Source organism: Microcaecilia unicolor, chromosome 11 (genome assembly GCF_901765095.1).
Source record: "Microcaecilia unicolor chromosome 11, aMicUni1.1, whole genome shotgun sequence".
Taxonomy (NCBI): domain Eukaryota; kingdom Metazoa; phylum Chordata; class Amphibia; order Gymnophiona; family Siphonopidae; genus Microcaecilia; species Microcaecilia unicolor.
In genome coordinates, this window is record NC_044041.1 from 79,037,488 (window position 1) to 79,064,302 (window position 26,815).

A 26,815-nucleotide genomic window follows, 5' to 3' on the forward strand; every position below is an offset into this window, starting at 1 on the left:
TCTTGGGCTGCCCCTGTGCATGTGATAAGTTTGCATGCACTCCCTCCATTGTATACAAATCTATCTTATGCATGTGCATTGTGAGTATCCTGAAAACCTGACTGGCTGGGTGTGTCTCGAGAACTAGGTGGAGATCCACTGCTTCAAGGGATACCATTATGTGATGACCCTGCCACGTGGCTCTCAGGCATAAGATATTGTGTGAGTTCTGATCTGTTTTCTCTGTCACCGTTCTGTAGGTCAGAATTTATTCATGTGATCCACAGCCTGTTTATTGACTGGGATTTACAAATGTATTATGCCGAAAAGGACATTCCAGCCAAAGCCCGATCCACCAGCCTCAGTGACCTGCTCGGTCAAATTGAATATGTTTTCTCTGACAAGACTGGCACCTTAACACAGAACATTATGGTCTTTAAGAAATGCTGCATCAGTAAAAGGATTTATGGTAACTCATGTTCTTTATTCCTAAACCTCTGGGATTCCTCCCGTTGGCCACCACGTCCAATTTCTCTGTACTACAACCTGTTCTAAGATGCCCTGGACATGGTGGCACAGTAAAGAAAAATCACAATGTATGTGTACATATAATGAAAAATGGATTTGTACAAGCTAGGAAAAATGACCTTGTTGTGGCAGACCCTTCTGAATGCAGAATCTTTCCCCTGCATGGTAGAAAGGATGCTGTCAATACTGCCCCACAGCCTGTAAGCTCATTTTCAGAGGGGAAGCTCCTGTGGAGTTTCTTTTGAAAATAGGGGTGGCATGGCTCTCTACTTTGTCCCTGAAAATACACACATTGATTTAAAAGTGCAGTCACCATGCATACGTTCCCTCTCCAATCTAACTATGGTGCCTTTTTTAATAAGCAAAAGCGTCTGTGCCGATATTTTACTTGTATATGAGGAAGGGGGGGGGGGGGGGGAATCATTTTTCAAACAGCATTTCCTTCAGAAAGGCAGTAAATAAATCCTAATAAATAAATATAAAAACTAGTGGAAATATCTAATAAAAAACACAAGAATCAAGCTCAGACCATTTACATTCGGTCTATAAATGACTTTGATGCAATCATTGGCATAAAAATACTTCTTGTACTGTTTTATTCTCTTCTTCATTTTCAATTATTCATTCTCTGCGGACAGTGCATCACCCCCACCACCCTTCCTCTTAGCAAGGGGGTGCATGGAGCAGTCATGCGGCTGTTGGCTCTGCTGGTCCCCTGCCCTGGAACAGGAAGTAACATCAGAGGGGGCAGGGGACTGATTGAGCCGACAGCCACACGACTGCTCTGTGCACCCATTGCTGCTTGCACCTGGGGTGGACCACCCCCACCGCCCTACCCTTGGTATGCTACTGGGACTGCCTTTTGTGCCTGCTTAACTATTTGGGCAGTAGCACTGAATTTGGCTGGTGCCTGCAAATGGCCAGCAACTCCCTGATTCTGCCCACAGACCATCCTGGCTCTAAGTAACTGCACAGGGCTCCAGTGGTTAGAGGGTATATTCAGGGCACATTGGAGGAGATTCTATTTATTTATTTATTTATTGCATTTGTATCCCACATTTTCCCACCTATTTGCAGGCTCAATGTGGCTTACATTATGCCATAATGGCGATCGCCATTTCCGGGGTGAGAAATACAAAGTGGTATTGCATTAAAGTTCATAAGTTGCAGAGTAGATTAAGCATTCAAGTATAAAGAGTTCATTTCCGGAATGAGAACTAAGGTGGAATTGCGTTCATGATCCTTAGTGACAGAGTGAATGAACCAGTCAAGTGTAGAGAGTTTGGTTTTGTCCAGTTCCGATATATGTTTCGTTGTTTGGTATTTAGGTTGGGTCATTGTGGTATGCCTTTTTGAACAGGTTGGTTTTTAATGATTTTCGGAAGTTTGTTAGGTCGTGTATTGTTTTTATGGCGTTTGGTAGTGCATTCCACAGTTGGGTGCTTATGTATGAGAAGCTGGATGCATATGTTGATTTATATTTTAGTCCTTTGCAGCTGGGGTAATGGAGATTCAAGAATGTGTATGCTGATCTTTTTGTGTTCCTGGTTGGTAGATCTATGAGGTCTGACATCTAGGCCGGGGCCTCGCCGTGAATAATTTTATGAGCCAAAGTGCGAAGTTTGAACGCAATACATTCTTTAAGTGGGAGCCAGTGTAGTTTTTCTCTTAGGGGTTTGGCGCTTTCATATTTCGTTTTTCTAAATATGAGTCTGGCCGCTGTGTTTTGGGCAGTTTGGAGTTTCTTGATGATTTGTTCTTTGCATCCGGCATAAATCGCATTGCAGTAATCTAGGTGGCTTAGTGCCATTGATTGTACCAGGCTGCAGAATATTTTCCTTGGGAAGAAAGGTTTTATTTATTTATTGCATTTGTATCCCACATTTTCCCACCTATTTGCAGGCTCAATGTGGCTTACATGTATTGTTAACATAGTTATTCCAGTATATCAGGTACAGTTAGTATTGTGTAGAGATTAATTAAGGGAAGAAAGAAGAAGGAAGGGATTTATTAGGGTAATTATGGAAGGTGGGCTTTCATAACTGAATGGGTTGGTGAAGTGGATTAGTGAGCCTATAGGTTCTCATTGTAGGCCTTGTTGAAGAAATATGTCTTCAGAGATTTTGAGTTTCCACTTTGAATGGAACATTTACTTTGTTGTGTTTTTCGCATGGCTTTCTAGTGTGAGATTTCAGTAGATTGTGACTCCGAGAATTTTCAGGCTATCTGAAACAGGAAGGGTGTAGTCTGGGGTGTTTATAGTGGTGGGTTTGTTTGTGTTGTATTGTGATGAGAGGATGAGACATTGTGTTTTTTCTGCGTTGAGTTTTAATTGAAATGCGTCTGCCCAAGAATTCATGATCTGGAGGCACCTAAAAAGTCAGCACCTATATGGCACCTAAAAAATCGGCACTGACTAAGCGTATTCTATAATTGGTACCTAGATACATCAACTTTATCCTACCACAACATCAAATGTATTTGTTCACACCGGAGTCTGCTAACGACTCTCGGTACTGTGTAAGCCACATCGAGCCTACAAACAGGTGGGAAAATGTGAGATACAAATGTAACAAATAAAAAAAAATAAAAAAAATATATAATACATTTAGTTCATATTTCAGCGTCTAAATCTACATGCATCCATTTACACCAATGAAAACTTGGTGTAAATCCTTGCAAGTAGATTTAGGCGCACTAGGCCATATTCTATAACTAGGCACATAAATTTTGGAACACCCACAATATGCTCATTTCCCTGCCCATAACATGCCCCTTTTTGCCTGTGCACATTAGAAGTTCAGTGCACATCATTACAGAATATGCTTAGCGAGTTGTGCACCTAAATTCTAATCAGTGCCAATTAATGCTCATTATTGCTCGCTAAGCGCTGTCATGTGTGCTCATTAGCTTGTTAGGCTTATTAAGTCATAGCCGCCGGGAGATGGGGGGGGGGGGGGCAAAATTCCCAGGGCCCAGGCCTCCAAGGGGGGGGCGTGGCGCCGGGGTCTCTCTTTCTGTATTGCTCCTGATGGGACCCGGGTGATCGTGTCCCGACAGGAACAGGAGAGAGAAAACTCCGGTGCCGGGCTCAACCTTGCATTGCCTGCCTATTAGCTGCTGGGCCCTCAGGCCACACATGCTCAGTTTTGAGACTGAGCATGTGCGACCTGAGGAACACAGCCAAAGGGGCAGGCAATGCTGGGCAGAGCCAGCTAAGGTACTTCTGGCGGGCGAGGAAGGAGGGCGGAGGTGATGATGGTTTTGGGGGGAGGGGGGCAGCGGTAGAGATGATGATTTTGCCCTGGGCCCAGTTCAGTCTCTCGGTGGCTCAGACAATTTTGCCCCTGACCCAGGCCCAGCTCAGTCTCTCGGTGGCCCTGTATTAAGTTACGTGCATTGTTATAGAATCCAAGCCTTTTCAGTGTCCTAACTAGAGAGTTGCACGGGAACAGAAATTTCACCCATTCCCACTGGAATATCTTCCATCCCCGCCTGTCCCCTGTACAAAAATAACCCAATGTGGTAAAACAACCCAACTCAACAGTAGCCCATGTTGATAACTTCCCCTCTCAATGCTTTTGGGGATTTGAATGCTATCAACCATATCCATTAATTTTTTTAGTGCTATTATAATTGCTAAGCTAGCTTAGAAACACAAGGAAAGGATAGGTAAGCTGGCCTGGCACTACACTTCCGTAAAACTCTGGAACGTAGGGATCCTCTTGCTCCTTAGATGGTCCTGCTGAACTCAGGAGCTCTGCTGATCTGCTGATTTGTTTGAAATTTGGCAGGATTGCTCCCACCTCAGGGAGAGATCCACCTACCAAATTTCAGGCAAGTTGGTGCATGGAGAGAGTCCTAGAACCATGCAGATCAATGTACACAAAGGCAGATGGATATAGCAACAGCAAGAGACACGTCACATCTATGAGACATGTATGAAAACAAAAATGAATTATGTAGATTACCTTAAAATCACTCTAATCCATATGGGTTTATATATATATATATATTTTTTTTTTTTAATTTCAAGGTACGAGTTCAGCTGATGAGAAAGAATCTCAGGTAAGATTTCAGATCTCTTAAAGTACTGTACCTCGCAGCTAACACCATAATAGAAACCAATTCAAACACAGTTTATTACGAAAAGCAAAGAGCAATTATGTTATCAAAACTAAAATATAAACTGTATGAGTCTTAAGCCCATTATGAGCTTAGGGAGTGCAAGATTAAGCATACGTGCTGCTGAAGCAAGCACACGAAGCACAATATTTAAACCCTTTTTATTTCTCTATTTGAACTAATGAATCATTGTCTTCCTTATAAATCTGTGTTTCTTCCTGAATACATTCTATAAAGCCATCTTCTTTATTTTATGTTTTTCTTATTATTTATTTTATCATTAAAGGTACACTCTTCTAAGTGTTGTTTTAATCTCTCTCTTTTTTTCACAAACAGTATTTTAATGACCTGTTCTTGCAGAAAATATACTTGAAAAGCTTGACAAGCAAACTTGGGACAAGTACATAGGATTGTAAGGGAGAGGAAGGGATAGTTGATGGCAAGGATGGGCAGACTAGATAGGCCATATGGGGCCAGATTCAAGGGTCCTTTTACTAAGGCGCACTGAAAAATGGTCTGTGCTAGTGTTGGTGTGGGTTTTGGGCGCATGCAGATTCATTTTTCAGCGTGCCTGTAAAAAATGCCTTTTTAAAATTTTTGATGAAAATGTACGTGCGGCAAAATCAAAATTGGCACGTGTCCGTTTTGGGTCTGAGACCTTACCGCCACCCATCAACTTAGCGGTAAGGTCTCACGCATTAACAGGGCAGTTATGACCTACATGCGTAGAAAGCCACTTGACGCGCGTCTGCTACGCACGTCCAAAAATAATTTTCATACGTGCATAGCGGATATGCGTCAAAAATGAAATTATCGCAAGGGCCACGCAGTATCCGGGCAGTAACTCCAAACTGGCAAGTGTTGGGCGCATGTAGGTGCCTATGTGGCTTAGTAAAAGGGCCCCTCAGTAAATGGCTCTGCGATGAGTGCCCTGTATAGAACAGCGCTCGGTGGGGATTTTCGCATCTAACTGTGGGCGAGAGGACTTATGCCAGCTGCAATTTGGTATGAATTCTTGCATGCAACTTGGGCACACATCCCCCATATTTTTTAACACTGAATGTAATTATTCAGAACGCCCCTGACCCACCCATGCCCTTCCCATGGCCAAGCCCCTTCAGGGTTGCATGTGAGAGGATTTGGGTGTGGATCGTTACAGAATGGTGCGAGCCAGATCCATCTGCAATTCCTAATTAGTGCCAATTAACATCAATAATTGATTGTTAGCAGCCAATTGTTAACTAATATGTTTGTGCATGGATCTCAAGATTGTGCGCAAATTTGGATGCCATTTATAGAATCCAGGAATGGTCTTTATCGGCCTTCATTTTCCCATGTTTCTAAACTTCTTTTCTGTTGTAAAAAATCATAGAGGGTGGACTTCAGCTGGAACCAATTTGCAGATAAGAAGCTTCAGTTTTATGACCAATCTCTGATAGACGGAGTGCGTGGGCATGATACAGAGTTGCAAGAGTTCTTCAGGTTGTTGGCCATCTGTCACACTGTTATGGTGGAGGAGAAAGAGGGTGAGTACTTAGAGAAAGATACCAGAAAATGTTAGTTTTCATAGGGAAAGGGAAATGATATGCTTTGATGTCCCCATGCATACCTCCGACCCACCCCCATCCTCCCACCCTGTCAGACTGTGATAGTAATGCTTGAATGTTTTCACTTATATACACTGTCAGCTAGCACATTTGCTTATTTCCGATCTGACGAAGAAGGGCAACCTTCGAAAGCTAATCAAGAAATGTATTAAGTTATGTCCAATAAAAAAGGTATCATCTTATTTTCTTTTCCATGTTTTATTTTGTTTGATTTCTATTGATAACCTTAAGAGTGGACTAACACGGCTACCACACTCCTCTACATAGGGAAAGGGAAATGGGACTTCATATAACACCTTTCTGAGGTTTTTGCAACTACATTCAAGGTGGTTTACATATATTCAGGTACTTATTTTGTACCAGGGGCAATGGAGGGTTAAGTGACTTGCCCAGAGTCACAAGGAGCTGCAGTGGGAATCGAACTCAGTTCCCCAGGATCAAAGTCCACTGCACTAACCACTAGGCTACTCCTCCACTCAGGGCTGCCAAGAGGGGGAGGGGCAAGATTCCCTGGGCCCTGACTCTAAGGAGGGCTCAGCGCTGGCAATCAAAAGAGACTGTTCTGGCGGCCACAGGTCCTTCTGCTGCCCCGTCCTGCCTAAGTGGAACAGGAAGTTACTTCACAGGAGGTGGGACATGGCTGGAAGAAGGACTCATGGCTGGCAGAGCACTCTCTCTTGTTCGCTGTGGGGAGTGTATGGCAGCGATGGGGGCAGCAATGGCGGCGGGGAGATGGCCACGGTGGTGACAGGGATGGTGATGGCAGGGATGGGGGCAGCGTTGGGGGCAGGGAGGCGGTCTCGGCAGTGGTGTGGTACTGAAGATTGTTTGCCCTGGTCCTGGCTTTGTCTCTTGGAGGCCCTGTACATGAGCAGGGTAATTTTGTAACCACTCGAGGAACTTGTATGTCAAATAGGCGCATCAGTTCCACCACTTCTCAAGTTCAAGTTTCAGGTTTCTTTATTACTTGAGTTATGGCAGCTTGTAATCATGACATCTGCTTTTGGGTTTATATGTGTATATTTTAAGTCAGTGGTTCCCAAACCTAGTCCTGGAGGCACCCCAGTTAGTTAGGTTTTCAGGATATCTACAATGAATATTCATGAGAGAGATTTGCATGCAGTGGAGACATTACATGCCAATCTCTTCATGAATATTCATTGTGGGTATCCTGAAAACCTGACTGGCTAGGGTGCCTCCAGGATCAAGTTTGGGAACCATTTGTCATTAATTGTATGAATGTTTGTTGTAATCCGCTCAGATAGTTTTAATGAGCGGGCTATAAATTTATTAAATAAAATAAACAAATAAATACATTTCTTGGTTATCAATGATTTTTGGCCCAGTAACCAGGTAAGTACATCCATTTTTCTGTCCTAACTTTATCGGCTTATATATCCAAGCACTGGCCTGAATATCGACTGGCACCCAGTCACACATGCCGGATTAGACCTGACATTGAATATCCAGGTTTAATTTAGCTTGCGGCTGTCAGCATCTTTAAAAACCGTTGAGAGCCATGGGTATTATGTAGGGGTCCTTTTACAAAGTGGCAATCCTACTTCATGAATATTAAGATTGCCTGGTCTTACATTAATATGACAGGAAGTTTCTGTAGATGTTGCCAGTCTTTGGCTTTGGTCTTTCTTTTCAGTTTCTTCTACCTCCGAGTTTTCCAGCTGCGCTGTTCTTTTTGATAAGGTGTGTTGTAATTTAATTGGATAAAGCCGTAGGTAAATGATGACACTGAGTGTTGCAATGAATTCAAGGGAATAATTAGTGAAAAGAAAAATTAAAGAGATGAAGAGCACACCTTGCTCCTACAGCCCCAGGCATGGATGAGCAGAAGTGGGACAGTAGCAGCTCAGAGTACTAGCTAAGGTTATGCTACCTGCACTTAATGCTTTTTGTGCTGTACAATTAAAACAATCTGGGTCACTCTCACCTCACTGCCTACAACTAACTAATTCTCCAAAGTTTTGCCATAGCTCTGCTGTTTTGTCATCTTTACATTGTCTATTGAGAAGTGTTGTTTTAAGTTGCTGGTTTGGGGTTTTAAAGTTTTCAGCCTTATAGTGCTAAAATATATGCTAAAGATATTACTTTTTTATGTACCTTGTCATGCTTTGCACTCACAAGATGAGATGCACTTTTTCTCTCCCTTCTGCGAGCTCTTTTAGACTTGTATGTGCTTGCAAGCGTGATTACGTTTGCTCATTGGTATTTTTATGGTATAGTCTTCCATCATCTGTTAGGAATATTGATAATTTTTTGGATTTTCATCAATGCCTTAAAACCTGGTTGTTTGAGTAGGCATTGACCTTAAATTTTATAGATTTGTTATTATATATTTGTATCTTTATTTTATGATGTAATTACAAGTGTTGGGTTCTGTATATTGTGATTTTATATTGTGATGATGTTTATATTATGGTTATGATATGTGGCCGAAATGATGTTCCCATTTTTACAGATACATGTAATTTTTGCAGTCTATTGTGAATTTGTGATTTATTTTTTCAGTTGTAGCTCAACGTGAGTTCATTCTGATGCATTAGGGGTTTCTCTGTCCCTGGAAGTCTTACAATCTAAGGGGTCCTTATACCAAGCTGTAGGAAAAAGGGCCCTGCGCTAGCAGCAGGGCCGTTTTCCCCATGTTACAGGGCCCTTTTTACCGCAGCGGGTAAAAAGCCCTCAGACACACATGGCCATGCGATAAGAGAACTCATACTGCATGGTCATACGGTGGGGAGCCCTTACTGCCACCCATTGAGGTGGCGATAAGGGCTCCCATGCTAACCCGCTGGTAACTGGGCAGCTTGCGGCGATGCCCGATTACCGCCAGGTTACCGCAGTGCAAGCCATTTCCTGGAGGGTTTTCTTTTTCCCTGGAAATGGCGCATGCTCGGGGCAGGACTACCGCTGGTGGCCATGTTGTGCCAGCGGTAGTACCAGAAAAGCGAGAGGTAAGCCCGCATTGGGCTTACCGCCACTCTGTAAAAAGACCCCTAAGTTTGTTCCTGAGGTAAAGGAGGGTTAAGTGACTACCCAGGACCACAAAGAGCAGCAGCAGGATTTGAAGTGGGATTCACTGGTTGTCAGCCCATTGCTTTTATCACTAGGCTGCTTCTCCAATAGACTTGATTAAACTTCACAGCCCAAATTTCCTGACTCACCTTTTCCAGTACTAGTCAGATCTTTTATATCCTCTCTTTCTAAATAGAGATGGATGGCAAGCAGCTTGCTGGCTAGACTGTTCCCTGTTAAGAAGAATTACTTCTTAGGTCACTAACTCAAGATTTCTTAGGGACAGGAGAAGATAGGATGGGCCATCATTATCTGCCACCTTTTTCTTTCTATGTAAAACCTTCTCCACCCTTAATCTTATCCAGCCAGAAGGGAGGAGATCATTACCATAAGCAGCAACTTTACAAAATTAGTGGAGAAGCCAAACAGAATCCAACTGTACCTCTCGCTGCATACGATGAAGGTGTTTCTTCTATATTGTGGGTACTCAGAACCCACTGGCAGCCACAGAGCTAGCACCTATGGTTATTACAACAACAACATAGGTTGTAACACACTGTAATCCTGGCTAAAAATAAATATTAAACCAAACCACAAAATCTGGCAAGCAAGATGTCTTAAGCAAGGCCACAAGATCCAGAAAACCCCCCAAACAAAAACAACCTTCAAAAAGATATAAGAAGGATGGAGTCAGTCTAGAGGCCGGCTACTAAAGCATTATAAAGCATAGAGGGGAGGTATGATAGAGACATTTTAATACCTTCATTGGAGGCCAACAGAATTTCGGTTTCAGTTTCTACGTCAAAACCTACCTGAAATTCAAATTTGGCCTTGTTTCTGTTTCAGACAACAATGTCGGTGCACTTTAGGCTGAAATTGAAACTCCCCCTCTCCCTGAACAAAAGCGGCTCCACTCCCTTCCCCCTCCAAACAAAAGCGGGCCTCACTCCACTCTTCCCCCCCCCCCCCCACACTTGAACAAAAGCAAGCCCTACCACTGACTCCCCTGAACAAAATCAGCCCCTCACCTCTGGGCCTACCTTGGTGGTTTAGTGGCCTAGTCAGGGCAGGAGTGATCCCCAGTCACATCTGCCCATGCTGGCTCTGCAGTCACACTGACTGCCACAACTTCCCACTGCAGTCTTGTAAGACTTCCAGGGGAAATCACAGCAGCCATTTTGACTGTGGAGCCAGAATGGGCAGGAGAGACTGGGAAGTTATCTTGTCCTGACTAGGCCACTAGACCACCAGGGTTTCTAAGGTAGGGCTGGTGGGGGAGGCCTATGGATGAGGGGGGGGGGGCAATTTTGTTCAGAGGGGTTGGGAGTGGGGCCTGCATTTGTTTGCTGCTGCCATTTTCAATGTTTCAATGTTTTATTACCTCTTATGCATCCTCACATGTAAACTGAAAATACTGTTGTGTCAGCCTTATGACCTGGCAGGCTGAAGCAACTGACTAGGATTATTTTTATACAGGAGAGAAAAGTGTTCTGTATCTGGATACCCTTTGTCATGTCACAAAGTCTCTTGGCTAAAAGTGCCCCGCTCTTAAACTACCCAACCTATTCATTCACAAATGTCAAAATAATAATTGGTACTAAGTATCTTTAAAGAATTATCATTCACTGAATCATAGAAAGATGGCTGGAAAGGTCCCTCTAGTGCACCCGATTCCATGCCACCAGCCAGCATCCATTCTACTTAAACCAGCCCCGAAAGATGATTGTCTACTCTGCCTTTGAAAACCTCCAGTGATGCAGAATCCACTCTCTCCCTTTCAGGTGATCTGATCTACCAGGCAGCATCTCCAGATGAAGGGGCCCTCGTAACCGCAGCAAGGAATTTTGGTTATGTATTTCTTAGCCGTACACAGGATACTGTCACTGTCAGCGAACTTGGAGTGGAGAGGACGTACAAAGTTCTGGCGATCTTGGATTTCAACAGTGTTCGCAAGAGGATGTCTATTTTAGGTTAGTGATGAAGAAGCAAATGAGCCTGAGATGAGGTAAGTAGATAGGAGCACAGCACTGATCATACACAGTGATAGGTTTAGTGGTGCATGATTTTGTACCTATGTGGTTATTACACTGTAAAAAGAGTGGGATGATATGTGGTAAAGTATGGAGATATGCCATTTCCATGATAACCTTAAACGTGTAAAATGTGAAAAGGAACCAAGGAATATAAATATTCGAGCCTCCAATACAAAGGAAAATTGGTGCAGTAGGAAAACATTGGGGGCGGGGGAGTGGAAGGAAAGACTGAATAGGTTTTTGGAGCTAAATGCTCTACTGGCATGGATTAAATATTTGCTTAAGTATTTGCTAGAATGTGGTAGCCCTTTCTGATATAAGTATAGCATTATAAGGAAACTGATAACTGTGGCCTCAGGTTCAGGAGATGTCTTACCCTCCTGTTTACAAAGCCGCATTAACAGCTGCCGGTGTGATAATGCCGACACAGCCCGTTCACTTTGAATGGGCTGTATCACTGCTGCGTGGCAGCTAGTGCGGCTTTGTAAACAGGGGGATTAGTGAATAGTAATGTTTATACTGGCTGTACAGGTGGAGGATAATCTTATTTCTAGACTGTTAGACTAACAAGGCACACAGGTGCAAATGTTGTGCCTACCATATTTATTTATTCTATTTACTTATTGGGATTTATTAACCGCCTTTTTGAAGAGATTCACCCATGACGGTGTACAACAGGTACAGTTTAACATAAAACTTACAATTTTATTAATAGCAAAACAATAGTAAAATGACCAAATATAAACATAAATACAATAAATGAGGTAAACATGGAAACAGCAAACTGAAACCTAATAATAGGATTAACATGAAACAGGACCAAAAATATACATATTTAGTAGCACTGCAGAACAACCATATAACAGAAATATGATAAGTCATATAATACAAACAATATCGTAATACACTGCATGGAAGAACATTCAAATAACATAGGTATAATACAATGTCAGTATAATACCAATGAAACACCTAACAAAAACACATTAGAATATTCAAATACTGTAACATAGATATCAAGCTAATGCTTTTCTATAATATAGCTTATTTATAAAGGATCAGATGGTCAAACATCAAGAATATAGATAAATATTAAAAAAAAACATTTGGAGGGACTTCAGTAAATAGCACCCCAAATTAGGCACTAATCCATGCTAAGTTTGTATTCTGCAAAAGGCACTTTGCACAGAGCGCCCTTTGCAAAATAGCAGCTTTCTGTGGGTCTCATGCCTATCTTTGGGTGCGAGTCCTTACAGCTGCTGAAACCTGGTTTATAAATGCTGGTGCGCAGCTAATAGCAGTTGGGTGCATGAATGACAGTTTCTGCTGGAAACATGTTGCCGTTGTGTGACTAGAGGGATTCGCATGTGATATACACCCAAATCTACTGCCTGAATGGGGAATTGGGACTTGAATTTATCTCACATATTTTCAGTGGTAGCTCAAGGTGAGTTACACTCAGATACAGTGGATATTTCCCTGTCGCCAGAGGGCATATAATCTATTCCTCCGATACTCATCCAGCGCCAGTCAGCATTTTTTTAAAGTGATGATTGTCGCCAGCTAAATTAGCTCCGGATATTCAATGCCGGGCCATGTCCGAGTACCAGCACTCAAATCCGGGTCTATGTAGGCATGAGATAGCTGCCAGATGTTATGTGAGTCCTGAATAATATTCAGGGGATTTCTCTCCCCCCCCCCCAAATCCAATTCCCTCCTTCCCTGCTCCAAACCTGTATGGATCCTGCTCCCTGCTCCTGTCCTCAACAGAGGGCATTCCCCCAGAAGTTCGGACCCTCTTTCTCAGACTTTCCTAGTCCCAGTAGACCTCCCCTAGGCCTACCTTAACTTCATTGGTGGTCCACTGGCTAAGCGGGACAAAACCCCACTTGTTCCTGCCCCTTGTAGCTCCTGCTTAAAAATGGCAGCCATGACCTCTAGCTGTAGTCTTGCATTTTGAGCAGTCCCATGACCCTGCTTAGTTCTGTGGGTACAGCACCTGTATAACTTCCAAATCCACCCCGACTCTGCCATGGGAACACCCTGCTTCCCTGATATTCAGTGGCACTGCCTGGTTAAGTGCCACTGAATAGCAGCAGCCAACGTACTGAGTGCAATTTAAGTGGGCAGGGGTCGGGAGTTGAAGGGCTTCCCGTTTCTCAGCCTATTGCTTTAACCATTAATTTACTCCTGCAAGATTGCTTTCTTCTGTATGCCCATAGCTCTGCTTGCATTGGGTGGCGGAATCCTCAGGTTTAGGCTTAGGAAGTGTAATAGTATGTACATGTTTATATTTACAAATGTGTGAGTGTAGTTTTAGGCAAAAAATTATTTGAATAAACAGGAACTGCAAGTACGAGGAGGTAGCATTTTCCTTAGAAATTGTCCAAGCCAAAGTACCCAGGGACTTTGAGCTATACCTACAGGATGAAAATCACCCCCTTAGTAAATGAGATACTTCAAGAAAAATGTAGATCCCCCTTTCCTTGGGACAGTACGTAATGCTAGAATTGAAAGGTTTCCAGCATCCATGCAATAGTTTATCCACTTCTCTCTACAGTGAGAACCCCTGAAGGGACAGTGAAGCTGTACACAAAGGGGGCAGATCTTGTTATCTTTGAGCGCCTACATTCAAGCTATTCCAATGACACTATCACCAAGAAGGCACTAGATGTGAGTATGGGATCTAGTCAAAAGGAAATTGTAAAGTCTTGACTTGTTTTTCAACTCAGACATATCCCTAGTGCACGAATCATATGAATCTGAGTTCTGCAATGACCCTTTGGAGACCAATTCGCTTCCTCCTTAGGATCAGTATTTGGGTTGTTTTAGCCCTGCCAATTAGCAGGACTCTTGGGCATTGCACTCAATAAAAATATGTTGTTTTTTTTGTCATGGACTGGCAATTTGTTTTTGTCTTGAAATCAGTTTCATCATTCTAACTAATTCAGAAACCAAAATAAATTGACCACAGTTGGACATTCTTAGCTGCTGAGTTTGTGAATAATGTCATGTCCAGCAGTAGGAACCCAGAGAACTCAGTCTGTAGAACATCCAGTTTGTAATTAGAGTCAAAGAGAACCCAAGGAAAGTCCACTTCCTTTCTTACTTTGAAGGCCTACACATAGACTGGATGTTTCTCCCTGAATGTCTTTCCAGTGTTTTGCAGAGGAGACATTGAGGACTTTGTGCTTGGCCTACAAGGAGGTGGATGAACTCACCTTCTCTGAGTGGAACAAGAAACATCATGAAGCCCGCACATCCCTGCAGAATCGGGCGGAAAAGCTAGATGCTGTTTATGAATTGATCGAGGGAGATCTGCAGGTATGTTCTGAGGAGATGAGCATGGATGTATTTGGGGAACATGGGAATATTTGGCCACATATTGTACCTTAGATTGTATTTTTTGTACCATTTCCTTTCAGTTTATTAGTTTATGCTCTGTGCTATATAGGTGTAGTACTAGACAGATTACAATCGATACATTCACAATAAATCATTTAACTATGACACATAAAAACAGACTCTATTAATAAGCTAGCATAAAAATTGAAGAAAAACAATTAGGGCAGTTCCATCCTGCCTACAACATCTCAAAGGGACATCTCAAGATATGCCCTAAACATCAAAGGTCTGGTTGCTTTCTAAAGTCCTTGTGGTTAGATTGTTTCTGTAGAATAAGCAGAAAAGAATTTCACATACTTGGTCCCACAACAGAAAAGGCAGCTTTCCTGGTGATAGGCAATCAAATCGAGCATATGACATCTGAGATATAACTATGAGTACTTAAAATGAACCGGTTGTAAATGGCTGAAAACATGCCCTCATTTAAGGCACAATTGCTTACACTAGCCCTACATATGGTGTAAATGACCATGCCTAAGCATGTAAATTATAGTATTCTGCAACCGACATATTTGCTTGGCACTTTCTATGCTCCACCCATGCACATGCCTCCCATAAACGCGCCATGCAAACAACCTGCATCTTTTATGCTGGTTGGCATTTTATAAGACGTCATGTACACATAAATGCAGTGGCGTATTTATACAAGTTGCGTGTGTTGTGTACTCAGCCCCTGTCAGACCTGGCCCCCACCTTAAAATCATCTCTGCTTCAACCTTTGCCGGGCAGCGGCAGCGACACTCAGAGGCTGCCTGTGGCCTGTACCAGGACTTCCTCTCTGAACCATCCCGCCCTTCACAAAACAGGAAGTTGCATCAGAAGGGGTGGGATAATTCAGAGAGAAAGTCCCGGTGCAGGCTGCAGGTAGCCTATGAGTGTCACTGCTGCTACCCGGGCAAAGACTGCGGCAGAGATGCTTTTAAGGTACTGGGGGGGAGGGGCGCATGTGGGAAGTGCACCCGCTGTAAAAATTCCTGGCTATGCCACTGGATAAATGACTAAACTACCAACACATACGTGCATTGTTCATACCTAAAACTAGGTGCTGCCTTGTAAAATTATCCCCTAACAGAGTAATTCTGTAACCTAGGTGCTCATATTTATGCACACATTACTTATACACGTTACCTTTGCATATAAATGCTAGCATGGCGCTTAGGTGGTATTCTGTAAAGTGTATTAACTTAGTGTTTATTTACAAGGAGGGTGGACACGGGGCAGAGCATGGATGGGAATAGATGGGGCTCCCACTTACACATGGAACTTTACAGAATACTGTAAGTTACACATGTCCATGTCACATTTAGGCATATGACCTTCACCAGCTCTATGGGTGGCATAAATCCAAGTGCCTAAATGTTAGATGTGTCAGTACAAAGTTACACTAGCCCCTAATTCTATACATTTTGTGCTCAAATTTCCGACTAGCGCGCAATTCTGTATGTGCAAGTTATAGAATAAGGTCAGTTTTGCATGCAATTTAATTCAATAACTGGCTTAATTGGAGTTAATAGCCAATTAGTTGTAATTGGTCTTAATTGGTGCTAATTGGCACTATTTAGATACGCTATTCTATAAGTTACATGCTCAAATTCCAGAGCATGTAAGTTTAAGGTGGCATGAACCTCGGAGGTGCATGGGGAGGGGGTTGGGGTGTCAGGCATTTATGCGCATTGGATATAGAATACAAGGCTAACTGCTTACAGTTAGGTGTAGCTGGCTTAAGTACTCAACCCTCTAATTCTATAAAAAGTCAGCAAAAATTGAGCACGCAAATTTGGGCACATGCTCAATTTGTGCATGCAATTTAATTGAATAACAATCCAATTAGTGCCAATAATTGTTTTTTTTTAAAAGCAATTATTGGTGCTAATTGAAATCAATTAACATGTACATGCATAAATTTAGGTTCGTGAGCCGTGCCTAAATTTTACATGCATCACAGGAAAGAGGGCATTGGTATGGGGGGGGGGGGGGGTGGTCATGGGTATTTCAGGGAGGTGCATGGGCGTGGATTCCAGTTACGTGCGCAATTATAGAATAAGGGCATTCTGCATGTAAATTTAGGTGGAGGCATATGTAACACATTTTCATTGGTACAAATAAATGCACCTAAATTTACATGTGACCCCTGCAAATAGGTGCTATTCTATAAGTCGCACTTAATGTTAGGCTTCGCTTATAGAACAGAGGTTAAGCTGGGGTTTTTTTTGGTACCGATTTTTTTGCCACAATTTATAGAATTCACCCCCAAATGTGGATTTATACTAGTGTTTAGAATGGCAGTTGCATGCACAATGGCCATTATAGAATTTGTGCTTAACGCGCATCAGCCTGGCGCCTAAAATTTCAGCTACCTTTTGAGAATTTACCCCTAAATGCATAGCTGTATGTTCATACACAACTCAAGGAAGTAAAGAGCAGATTTAAAATTTGATATGATCATTCAAAAGAAGCCAGTGTAAATTGTACAAATAAGGCAAGATTGACATTTTAAATGGACAACTTGTCATTAAGTAGGCAGCAGCATTTTGCGGTATTTGCAAAGAATGTATCTGTTCCATTAAACTGGACAGTTGCCCTCTCAGAGCCTGAGGGAATTAGATTACAGCCTACACAAAGCAATTAAGATTTCTTTAAATTAAGAGCCAGTTTATTATAATTTAACCATGAGGTAACTAGCAATAGAAACTCTGAAACCTTTTCTTCCAAAATCAAAATATCATCATAATAGACCCAGAACTTCCAGTCATATTTCTCAGGTAAGCAGGCCAACGGTTGAGGATACAGTTTATCTTAAAAAGCATGGTGGACAGAGATGAACCCTGTGGTACTCTGGATGTAAGAGATCTTCACGAGGTTTCACTCCCACCTTTAGTAATCTACCTGTCAAAAAGGATATAAGTTATGCGCATACTGAATTGCTTTTACCCAGCGTAACTAAGGGCCCCTTTTACCAAGCTGCGGCAAAGGGGGGCCTGCTCTGGCATTGGTGTGTGTTTTTCACATGCGCCCAAGCCCCCTTTTACTACAGTGGGTAAAAGGGAAGTCTCTCTTTTCTGCAGGAAATGGCCTTGTTTCAAGTAAAGCACTTGTCACACAGCCATTTTTTTTGGAGGGGGGGGGGGGATCCCTTCCCGCCACCCATTGAGGTGGCGGTAAGGGCTCCCATGCTAACCCAGCAGTAACAGGGTAGTTTGCAGTACTGCCGGATTACCACCAACGGGTACACTCTGGCGCTACAGGGGTGGGAAGTACTGCCGGGCTGCTGTGGTAGCCCAACAGTACTACCTGTTTAGCGAGCAGTAATCCCGTGTTTGGCTTACCTCCGCTTAGTAAAAGGGGCCCTAAATGCTCTAACTGAATCAAATGATCGACTGTATCAAATGCAAAGATGATATTGAAGGATAACAATGCAGCTGCCATCCCACAGATTGTACCTCAGTTTAGGTGAAGCTATGAGAAATCTCTCATTTGGTATCAAATCTGGGGTTCTCCCTCCCCTTCCTTTTCGGAGCATCCAGTTTTTTTGTAGGGCTGTTTCTATTGCATTGCATCCAAGAATGGAGATTTCCAGTGGCTGGTAATATCCAGAAGTCATTGGAACTTCCAGTTTTCCTAAAACTGAAGTGGGAGTTTTTCCTCCAGTGTAATTTATGTTCAGGCAAGCAATGAACTTTCATTAGAAATGGCTTCTTCTTTAGCTGCTCGGAGCTACAGGGATTGAAGATAAGTTGCAAGACGGAGTACCTGAGACCATCCAGCTGCTGAAAAAGGCAAACATAAAAGTTTGGGTGCTGACTGGAGATAAACAAGGTAGGGCTGGTTTCTCAGAGAGAGGACTTTTTGGTTTGTTAAGTTAAAAACCTCAAGATGTGCTCGGAGATTGGAGCTTGTTTGTTTCTTGTTACAGAAACAGCAGTGAATATTGCCTTCTCATGTAAATTACTGACCGATGATATGGAAATTCTGAATGAAACTGAAGTCTGGTAAGAATGTGCGAATTAGGATTGATGAGTTCAAGCAGCAGCCTCGCAAGACTTCCGCAGAAGTCTTGCAAGGTCACTGATTGAACTCTTGGCAGCCATTTTGAATCAGCACCAGGAGAAAGACAGTCTGCAGACGCGCCGGGCAGGAAAGAAGGGGCTATTTCCTGCCCCGAAGAGGTCACTAGACCACCAGGGCACCACCCTAAGGTAAAGGAGGGGAGGGGTAGTGAATGGAGTCATGTGGGTGGAGGCGGGCAGGAAAATTGGGGAGGGGATCTACATTGGGAGAAGAGAAGGAATCTGGCTTTCTTTGGGGGGGGGGGGGTCAAAGTGACAGGGGGCGGGGTGGGGTGTGACAGGATAGGTCAGGGTGCAACAGGAGGTAGGGTAACGGGCTGGACAGGGGTGTGACAGGGGACAGGGCATGTGTCCTCTTTTATCTTAGGGCAAATACAGTAACCCTACCCCTGAGCCTCAGGGTGCCCACCCTTAACGTATTTTTAATGTACCCTGATGGTCTAGTAGTCTCTTCAGGGCAGGAAAGATCCCTACTTTTTCCTGCCCACAGCCACTGACTTGCTTGCTGCAGTACTTCTTCAAAATGGCTGCTGAGACTTCAAGCGGCAGCCTCACGAGACTTCCACAGAAGGGAAGGAAGGGAAAAGGGGGAAATACATCACATGGATAGAAGGGGTTGGAGAGGAAAGGGGGACATGCTGCTTTTTGGGAAATTTACATCTTTTCTAATTTTCTATTTAGCAGAGTACTAAAGAAAATGCATTTCTGTTACTTTTACCAGTATTTTCACTGCTTATAGAAACTGGCTTTCTTGGGGGGGAGGGGGTCAAGGTGACAGTGTGGCACGGCGCAGCGGGTGCTGGGGTGGGGCAGCATTTTATTTTTTGTGTTTTTTGTCTCTGCAAATATGGTAACCCTACTGGGGCATCTCTGCCTGGTCTGAGCTGTGGGTTTTTATTTGTGCTTGGCTATGCCCTCCTTGCTCTGTATCTGTTGAACCACTACTTCCATGTTGTAGGCCCTGCCTTTTCATATGACTCCTTAACTGTGAGGGGGTGCAATTAAGGGGGAGCAGTAATTTCCTATTGACTCCCCCACAATATGGTTTTCAAGGAATCAGAAATTCCATCTTTCTTCTTCTTGTATAGATGGCATTCCTTTAATTGAAAAAAAAATGAAGTTAAAAATTAGATAAAGATCTAAAATTTTCTAAACAGATATTGTCAGTGGTTAAATCTGCTTTTGCTAGTCTACAGTTGCTTTGTAGGTTACATCCCTTCCTTGATGAAAAAGATTTTGCTATCTTAATATATGCTTATGTGATATCTAGGGTTGATTACTGCAATGGTTTATACTCTGGTCTGTCGGAATACCAAGTAAAAAGACTACTGTTGGAACAGAGTACAGCGGCTCAGTTATTAAAGAGTTGAAAACCTACTGATAATTTTCTGCTGCTCTTGGCAGAATTACATTGGCTACCAATAGAGGAGCATATTTCGATTGTTATGTTGTAATGGGGGGTCCGCTTCCTCCTCTTGGGTGGAGCCAGCAAGCCTGAGGGGCTACCAGGGTTCCCGGACAGAATGCTGCTGATACTGGGACTCAGGGCCAAAGTATTTTATTATCAAGGCAATTTCATACCAAAAATCATAATATATTCTTCAAAACAAAAGGTACAGCCCTCTTAATATAGTCTTCAAAAGCAAAAGGTACAGTTCTCATAAGATAATCTTCAAAAGGAAAGAAGGTACAATCCAGGTCCCAAAATTCCTCAGCAAACGCTCAGCTCCTCAAGACCATAGGTCTTCCATTAGGGCATTAGCTTTCCCTTCCCCCCTCCTTCAGAAGGGTTTACTAAGAGTTCAGCACACTTCCAATGTAGCACAACAGTTCAGAACAAATCGTCATGGACAGTCTTTGCACATCAAACCAATACCACAAATCACCTGCCTTTTCACAGCACAGAGGGAAGGAACCCTGTAAGGAGCAGGGTTAGCAGTTTCTCCCACCTCTCAGCACCATGCCCAGTGTGGCCTCCTCCACTGCCTTCAAGTGCTGGGCAGGGCAACCTTTGAATTCTCCCACTCCATGGTAGCTGGCTCCTCTACCTTAGGCAGCTCTAGTGGCAGGCTACTTCCTTCCTCCACATACTCCATGGAATCTCTCTCTCCATTCGTCTCCCCTCTTGCCTGGTGACTGAGAGCCTCCAGGATATCTGCTCTCCCCTTCTCACAGCTGGGGGGAATTATATACTGATGGCGAAGCCAGGGAAACTGAGCTTCATCCTTCCCTCGCCCTCTAGTGGGGAAGGGAGTATCAGGCTCACCCTGCCTTGAGCCATTGCTCCCCCTGCTGGGACTGGAAATCCATTCCATCTTTTTAGGACTACTCTCCTCACTCATTCTTGCAAGGACTTCTGGGACCTGAAGTTCTGGGCTCAACTGCTTCACTGGGGAATCTCTGGGGCTTGCCTTGTCACAATGTTTAATGCTATATGATTAGAGGCTCTATCATATTTATTAGACCTATTGAAAAAATATAATCCAATCAGGCATCTCCAATCATCTTCACAGAGTCTTTCGGAAATACTAATTAAGGTTAGACTACAGTCTACTTGCAAAGGTTCTTTTGAAACACAAGGGCCTAAACCAAGGAACTAGCTGCTCTTAGAGCTCCATCAAATTCATTTTTTCTGAAAGATTTGTTTGAAGGCTTGGTTTTTTAGAGAATGTTTTGCTGAGATGAATAACGTTGGTTGAATTGTGACTTGAGTAAGTAATGAGATGTATTGCATTTGTTTTTGTTAATTGTAATCCAGAAATGGCATGCACTGGGTTGGGAACTACCACCAGGCTGCTGCGGTAGCCCGGTGGTAGTTCCTGTTTAGCAAGCAGTAAGCCTGCAGTGGGCTTACCGCCACTTAGTAAAAGACCCTCGTGGATGGGCATAATCAAACGGGGTGCCCAAGTTTTCATGAGGGCATCCTCGCAGGACGGTCCCGCGAAGGGGTGGGGAAACCCGTATTATTGAAACAAGATGGCCGTCCATCTTTCGTTTCAATAATACAGTCAGGGACGCACAAATCTCAGCATTTAGGTCAACCTCAGAGATGATCGACCTAAATGTTGAGATGGTCGACCTTAGAGATTGTCGTCCCCGGTTTTCAACCATAATGGAAACTGAGGACGCCCATCTCAAAAATGACCAAATCCAAGCCCTTTGGTCATGGGAGGAGCCAGAATTCGTAGTGCACTGGTCTCCCTGACATGCCAGGACACCAACTGGGCACCCTAGGGGGCACTGCAGTGGACTTCATAAATTGCTCCCAGGTGCATAGCTCCCTTACCTTGGATGCTGAGCCCCCCAAAACCCACTCCCCACAACTGTACACCACTACCATAGCCCTAAGGGGTGAAGATGGGCACCTACATGTGGGTACAGTGGGTTTTGGGTGGGTTTTGGAGGGCTCACATTTATCACCACAAGTGTAATAGGTAGGGGGGGATGGGCCTGTGTCCGCCTGCCTGAAGTGCACTGCACCCACTAAAACTGCTCCAAGGACCTGCATACTGCTGTCATGGAGCTGGGTATGACATTTGAGGCTGGCATAGAGGCTGGCAAAAAAAATTTTCAAAGTTTTTTTTTTGAGGGTGGGAGGGGATTGGTGACCACTGGGGGAGTAAGGGGAGGTCATCCCCGATTCCCTCCGGTGGTCATCTGGTCAGTTCGGGCACCTTTTTGAGTCTTGGTCGCAAGAAAAAATAGACCAAGTAAAGTCGGCCAAGTGCTCGTCAGGGACGCCCTTCTTTTTTCCATTATCGTCCGAGGACGCCCATGTGTTAAGCACGCCCCAGTCCTGCCTTCACTATGCTTCCGACACACCCCCGGGAACTTTGGGCAAATCCGCGATGGAAAGCAGTTGAGGACGCCCAAAATCGGCTTTTGATTATGCCAATTTGGGCGACCCTGAGAGAAGGACGCCCATCTCCCGATTTGTGTCAGAAGATGGGCACCCTTTTCTTTTGAATATAAGCTTGTTAGTGTGCTAACTGCTAAGATGCCTATTAGTATAAAATGGGCATTTTGCACACGCTAAGCTTTAGTAAAAGGGCCCCTGAGTTAGTTTAGGTCTTGCCAGGTGCAAAAATCGCTACAGTAAACTGCCACTATCACTTTTGTGTTTCTTCACTACCAGGAAGAATTTAGCCTTTTTATTTTTTCATTAGCTGACAGATCTGACTCAGAAATGATCATTAGTGTTTCAAATGTCAGAGATTTATCATCCATACTGACAAAAGTGGACTTTTACATTTAAAATGGATGAGATGCCATAGAGAGAGGTTTTGAATACTGGTCTCCAGGGTCCTGCATGAAACACAGACATATCTTTGGCGCTATATAAGAACATAAATGTTGCCATACTGGGTCAGAGTCTGACCATCAGACCAAAGATCCATCAAGTCCAGTATCCCGTTTCCAGCAGTAGCCAATACAGGTCACGTGTACCTGGCAAGATCTCAAAAGACAGCAAGTTTCCAGGTGACTTACCTTAATAACATTCTGTTGATTTTCCATAAATTCATTTATATTCAAAGCACTTATTTATTTATTTTAGAACATTTGTTTCCCACATATTCCCAACATAGCAGGCTCTATGTGGCTAACAACATTTATGGAAGGAACAACATAATAATACAATGGCGGAATAGAGAGCAAAGAACTTTTTTTGGGGGGTGGGGAAGACAATAGGGAGGACAAATGCAGGACAGCAGGGAATTAAGTAGCAGAGGAGTAGGTTCTTTCACATAGATAAGTTTTGAGAAATTTCTTGAATCGAATGTGGTCGGTAGTCTCTTTTGACACTGGAGGCAGAGCATTCCAGTAATGAGGGCTCATGAAGCAGAAAGAGGAGGCGAAGAGCAATTTATATCAATTTTATAGCAATTTTTATTGGTGAGTGGCAGCCTCCATATAGGTTTTTGATGGTACTATGGATTAAATGGCATGGGAAAAATGTGTGCTATTCCATAAATGGTGCTTCGAGTTGGGGCACCGTTTATACAATAGCGAGTAGCGCCGGGATCTGTGCTGAACTTTTAAATGCGAGGATTTACACTAACTGAACCCTAGTGTAAATCCCAATCCCCTGAATTCTATAATAGTGTGTGGATCTGTAGTGAACACGTTTGACCCGCCCATGCCCCCTTTTCAGTTGCACACAAAAGAATTTGTGTGCTTATTTTTTACAGAATGGCGCTTAGCAAAATGCACATGTAAATCTAAATCCTTGCCAATTAGCGCCAATAATTGATTGTTAGCACCTGATTATTGGTGTCAATAAGCTTGTTACCCAATTAAATTGCGTGCGCAAATTAGGCATGCAACATTTATACAATTCCCCTGCACCTGGACAATGGTGCTGAAAATTCTTACCGGCCGAAACTCAAAACCATTTCACCGGCCAGGAACGGCACTTGGCCGCTTAAATGGTATTTTGCTGGCTATCTGCCAATATTCAGCGGGATATAGCCAGCTGTCTCCAACCTAATATTCCCAGTTAGCGTTAGTGGATAGCTGGTTTTATCACACAATATAACTGGCTAGCCGCTGATTTTCAGCATATTGCCAACTAAGTTTGGTGGTCAAATTTGGCCGTATCAATAGCAGGTCTATCTTGGCCGCTATGAACTTAGCTGGCCAGCGCTGAATATCAACTTGGCCAGCTATGCTCTTAGCGGCCAAAAACAAACCGGATATTCAATGCCGGTTGCCAGAAATGGCCCGGCATTGAATATCTGGGTTCAGCGCTGACCGCTCACAATATCGAGCTATGACAGTATATGGGTGTTCCACTTAACGCTGTGGATAGCCAATGACATTTGACCACTATCCTATAGTTATGTGGATTAATTTAGGCCAGGAAAAAGGTTGTCTTAACCTCTACAGCTGCCCTGATAGCTGAATATCATGGACACCCCTGTCTGAATATATTCAGCATGCCTCACCACCCAGATAAATGGAATATTATTTAGATGCTGCGGCCAACTTTGCAACAGTACACTGACAGTGGTTGAATATTAATCCATTAGTTTTCTTAGGTATTTTTAATTTTGATGCCCTGTCTCCTCACCAGTGATATGTTGGATGCCTACTGGGAAAACAACAATAACCGTACTGGCAGTGTTGAAAATCTCCTGGCCAGCACAGCCTTTAGAAAGCACAGAGAGAGTCTGCACTGTGGGAAGATGGCGCTGGTGATCACGGGAGAATATTTGGTAAGATCAGGGTGAACAGTACTTTTAAAAAAAATATGGGGGGTATTATTTAGCCTGCAACAACAACATAGTTAGATAGTAGCTGATGCTGATAAAGACCCGTATGGTCCACCCAGTCTGCCCAACAAGATAAACTCTTAGCATAAAGTATGATGTGATACTACATATGCATACTTGATCTTGATTTGTCCTTGCCATTTTCAGGACACAGACTGTAAATGTCTGCCTGGTGTTGGCCTTGTTTTCCAACTACTGAAGCTGTCACTGAAACCCTCTGTAGCCCATCCTAATCTATCCAACCCAGTGGCGTAGCTACGTGGGGCCTGAGGGGGCCGAGGCCCCCGCAGAATCACCCCAGGACCCCCTTCCCGGCGAACCCGTCCCCGCCGCCGCCTACGTTTACTTTTGCTGGCGGGGGATCCCACTCCCCGCCAGCCGACGTCTTCTCAGTCCTTCCTGCTCTTCAATTTGTTTGCTGACGTCCTGCACGTAATTGTACGTGCAGGACGTCAGACTCAAAGAACAGTTCTGTTCTCTGAGTCTGACGTCCTGCACGTACAACGTGCAGGACGTCAGCAAACATATTGAAGAGCAGGAAGCGACTGAGAAGAAGACGTCGGCTGGCGGGGAGTGGGATCCCCCGCCAGCAAAAGTAAAGGTAGGCTGCAGCGGCGGCGGGTTCGCGGCGGGAGGGGGGGTGGCAATGTCGGCGGTAGGGGGGGGGGGCACCGGGGGAGGGCTAAAATGTGCCCCCTCCCCCCGGGCTCTGGACCCCTCCCCCACGGAAGGCTGGCTACGCCCCTGATCCAACCATGATCAGGGCATAGACTGTAGAAGGCTGCCTGGTGCTGGCCTTGTTCTCCAACTACTGAAGCTTTCTTCGAAGCTCCTGCCCAGCACTGGCTTTGCTTCCCAATTACTGGAGTTGCCATCTAGTGATCACTAAGTTTGTTTGGTTCCATTCCTTCCATACAGGATTCCCTTGTGTTTATCCCACACATTTTTGAATTCCATTAACATTTTCATCTCCACCACCTCCTGTGGGAGGGCATTCCATGTATCTACCAACTTCTCCTTGAAAAAGTGCTTCCTGACGTTATTCCCGAGCCAGCCCCCCTGCAAATTCATGTCCTCTAGTTCTAAAACCTCCTCACAGCACTGCGTACGTCTAGTAGCACTATAGAAATGATAAGTAGAAGTAGATCTCTGGAAAATGTTTGTTTGTATATTAATACCCTTCAAATATTTGAATGTGTGTATCATATCACCCCTGTCTCTCCTTTTCTCCAGGGGGCATACACCTTCAGGTCATCATTTCTCTCCTCATATGTCTTGTGGTGCAAACCCCATACAATTTCCATGGCTTTTCTCTGAACTGCTTTAAGTCTTTTTACATCTTTAGCAAGATACGGCCTCCAAAACCGAACATAATACTCCATGTGGGGCTTCAACAACAACTTGTACAGGGGCATCAACACCTCGTTTCTTCTGCTGGTTATTCCCCTCTCTATGCAGCCTAGCATCCTAAATAGTTTAAAAGACTTGCTGTACCACCTTTCTAATACAAGTCAGAGTGGTTTTACAATAATATAACTGTTCTACAGAAAGTAACTCCAACAATAATAGAAAAGAATCAGACATTCCCATTCAAACAATCTTAACATACACAAAATATCCTCTTTAGGTTTACTGTTTTGCAGATTATCAGGTGTGCCCGCCACTGGTCAGACAACCAGTCCAACCACTTTCTGTTTTCAATTTCTCCTTAAATTGATCCAAAGACTCCTCTCTGTTCAACTCCATAGGGAACTGGTTCCATACAACAGGGG

The 26,815-nt window shown here is 43.7% G+C and overlaps 1 protein-coding gene across 3 annotated transcripts in view; it reads left to right on the forward strand.

Annotated features, from left to right (window-relative positions):
- Positions 1–26,815, forward strand: part of ATP8B3 (ATPase phospholipid transporting 8B3) — a 153,412-nt gene that overhangs the window by 97,441 nt on the left and 29,156 nt on the right. For 2 of the 3 annotated variants that reach the window (XM_030218590.1, XM_030218592.1), the window contains 9 exons: positions 240–448; positions 4,544–4,575; positions 6,005–6,158; positions 11,048–11,236; positions 13,860–13,972; positions 14,459–14,623; positions 18,409–18,520; positions 18,618–18,693; positions 24,845–24,986. In XM_030218590.1, coding sequence (XP_030074450.1) covers positions 240–448; positions 4,544–4,575; positions 6,005–6,158; positions 11,048–11,236; positions 13,860–13,972; positions 14,459–14,623; positions 18,409–18,520; positions 18,618–18,693; positions 24,845–24,986 — 1,192 coding nt within the window. The remainder of the gene's footprint in view (positions 1–239; positions 449–4,543; positions 4,576–6,004; positions 6,159–11,047; positions 11,237–13,859; positions 13,973–14,458; positions 14,624–18,408; positions 18,521–18,617; positions 18,694–24,844; positions 24,987–26,815) is intronic. The other variant, XM_030218591.1, reaches the window with a different exon arrangement.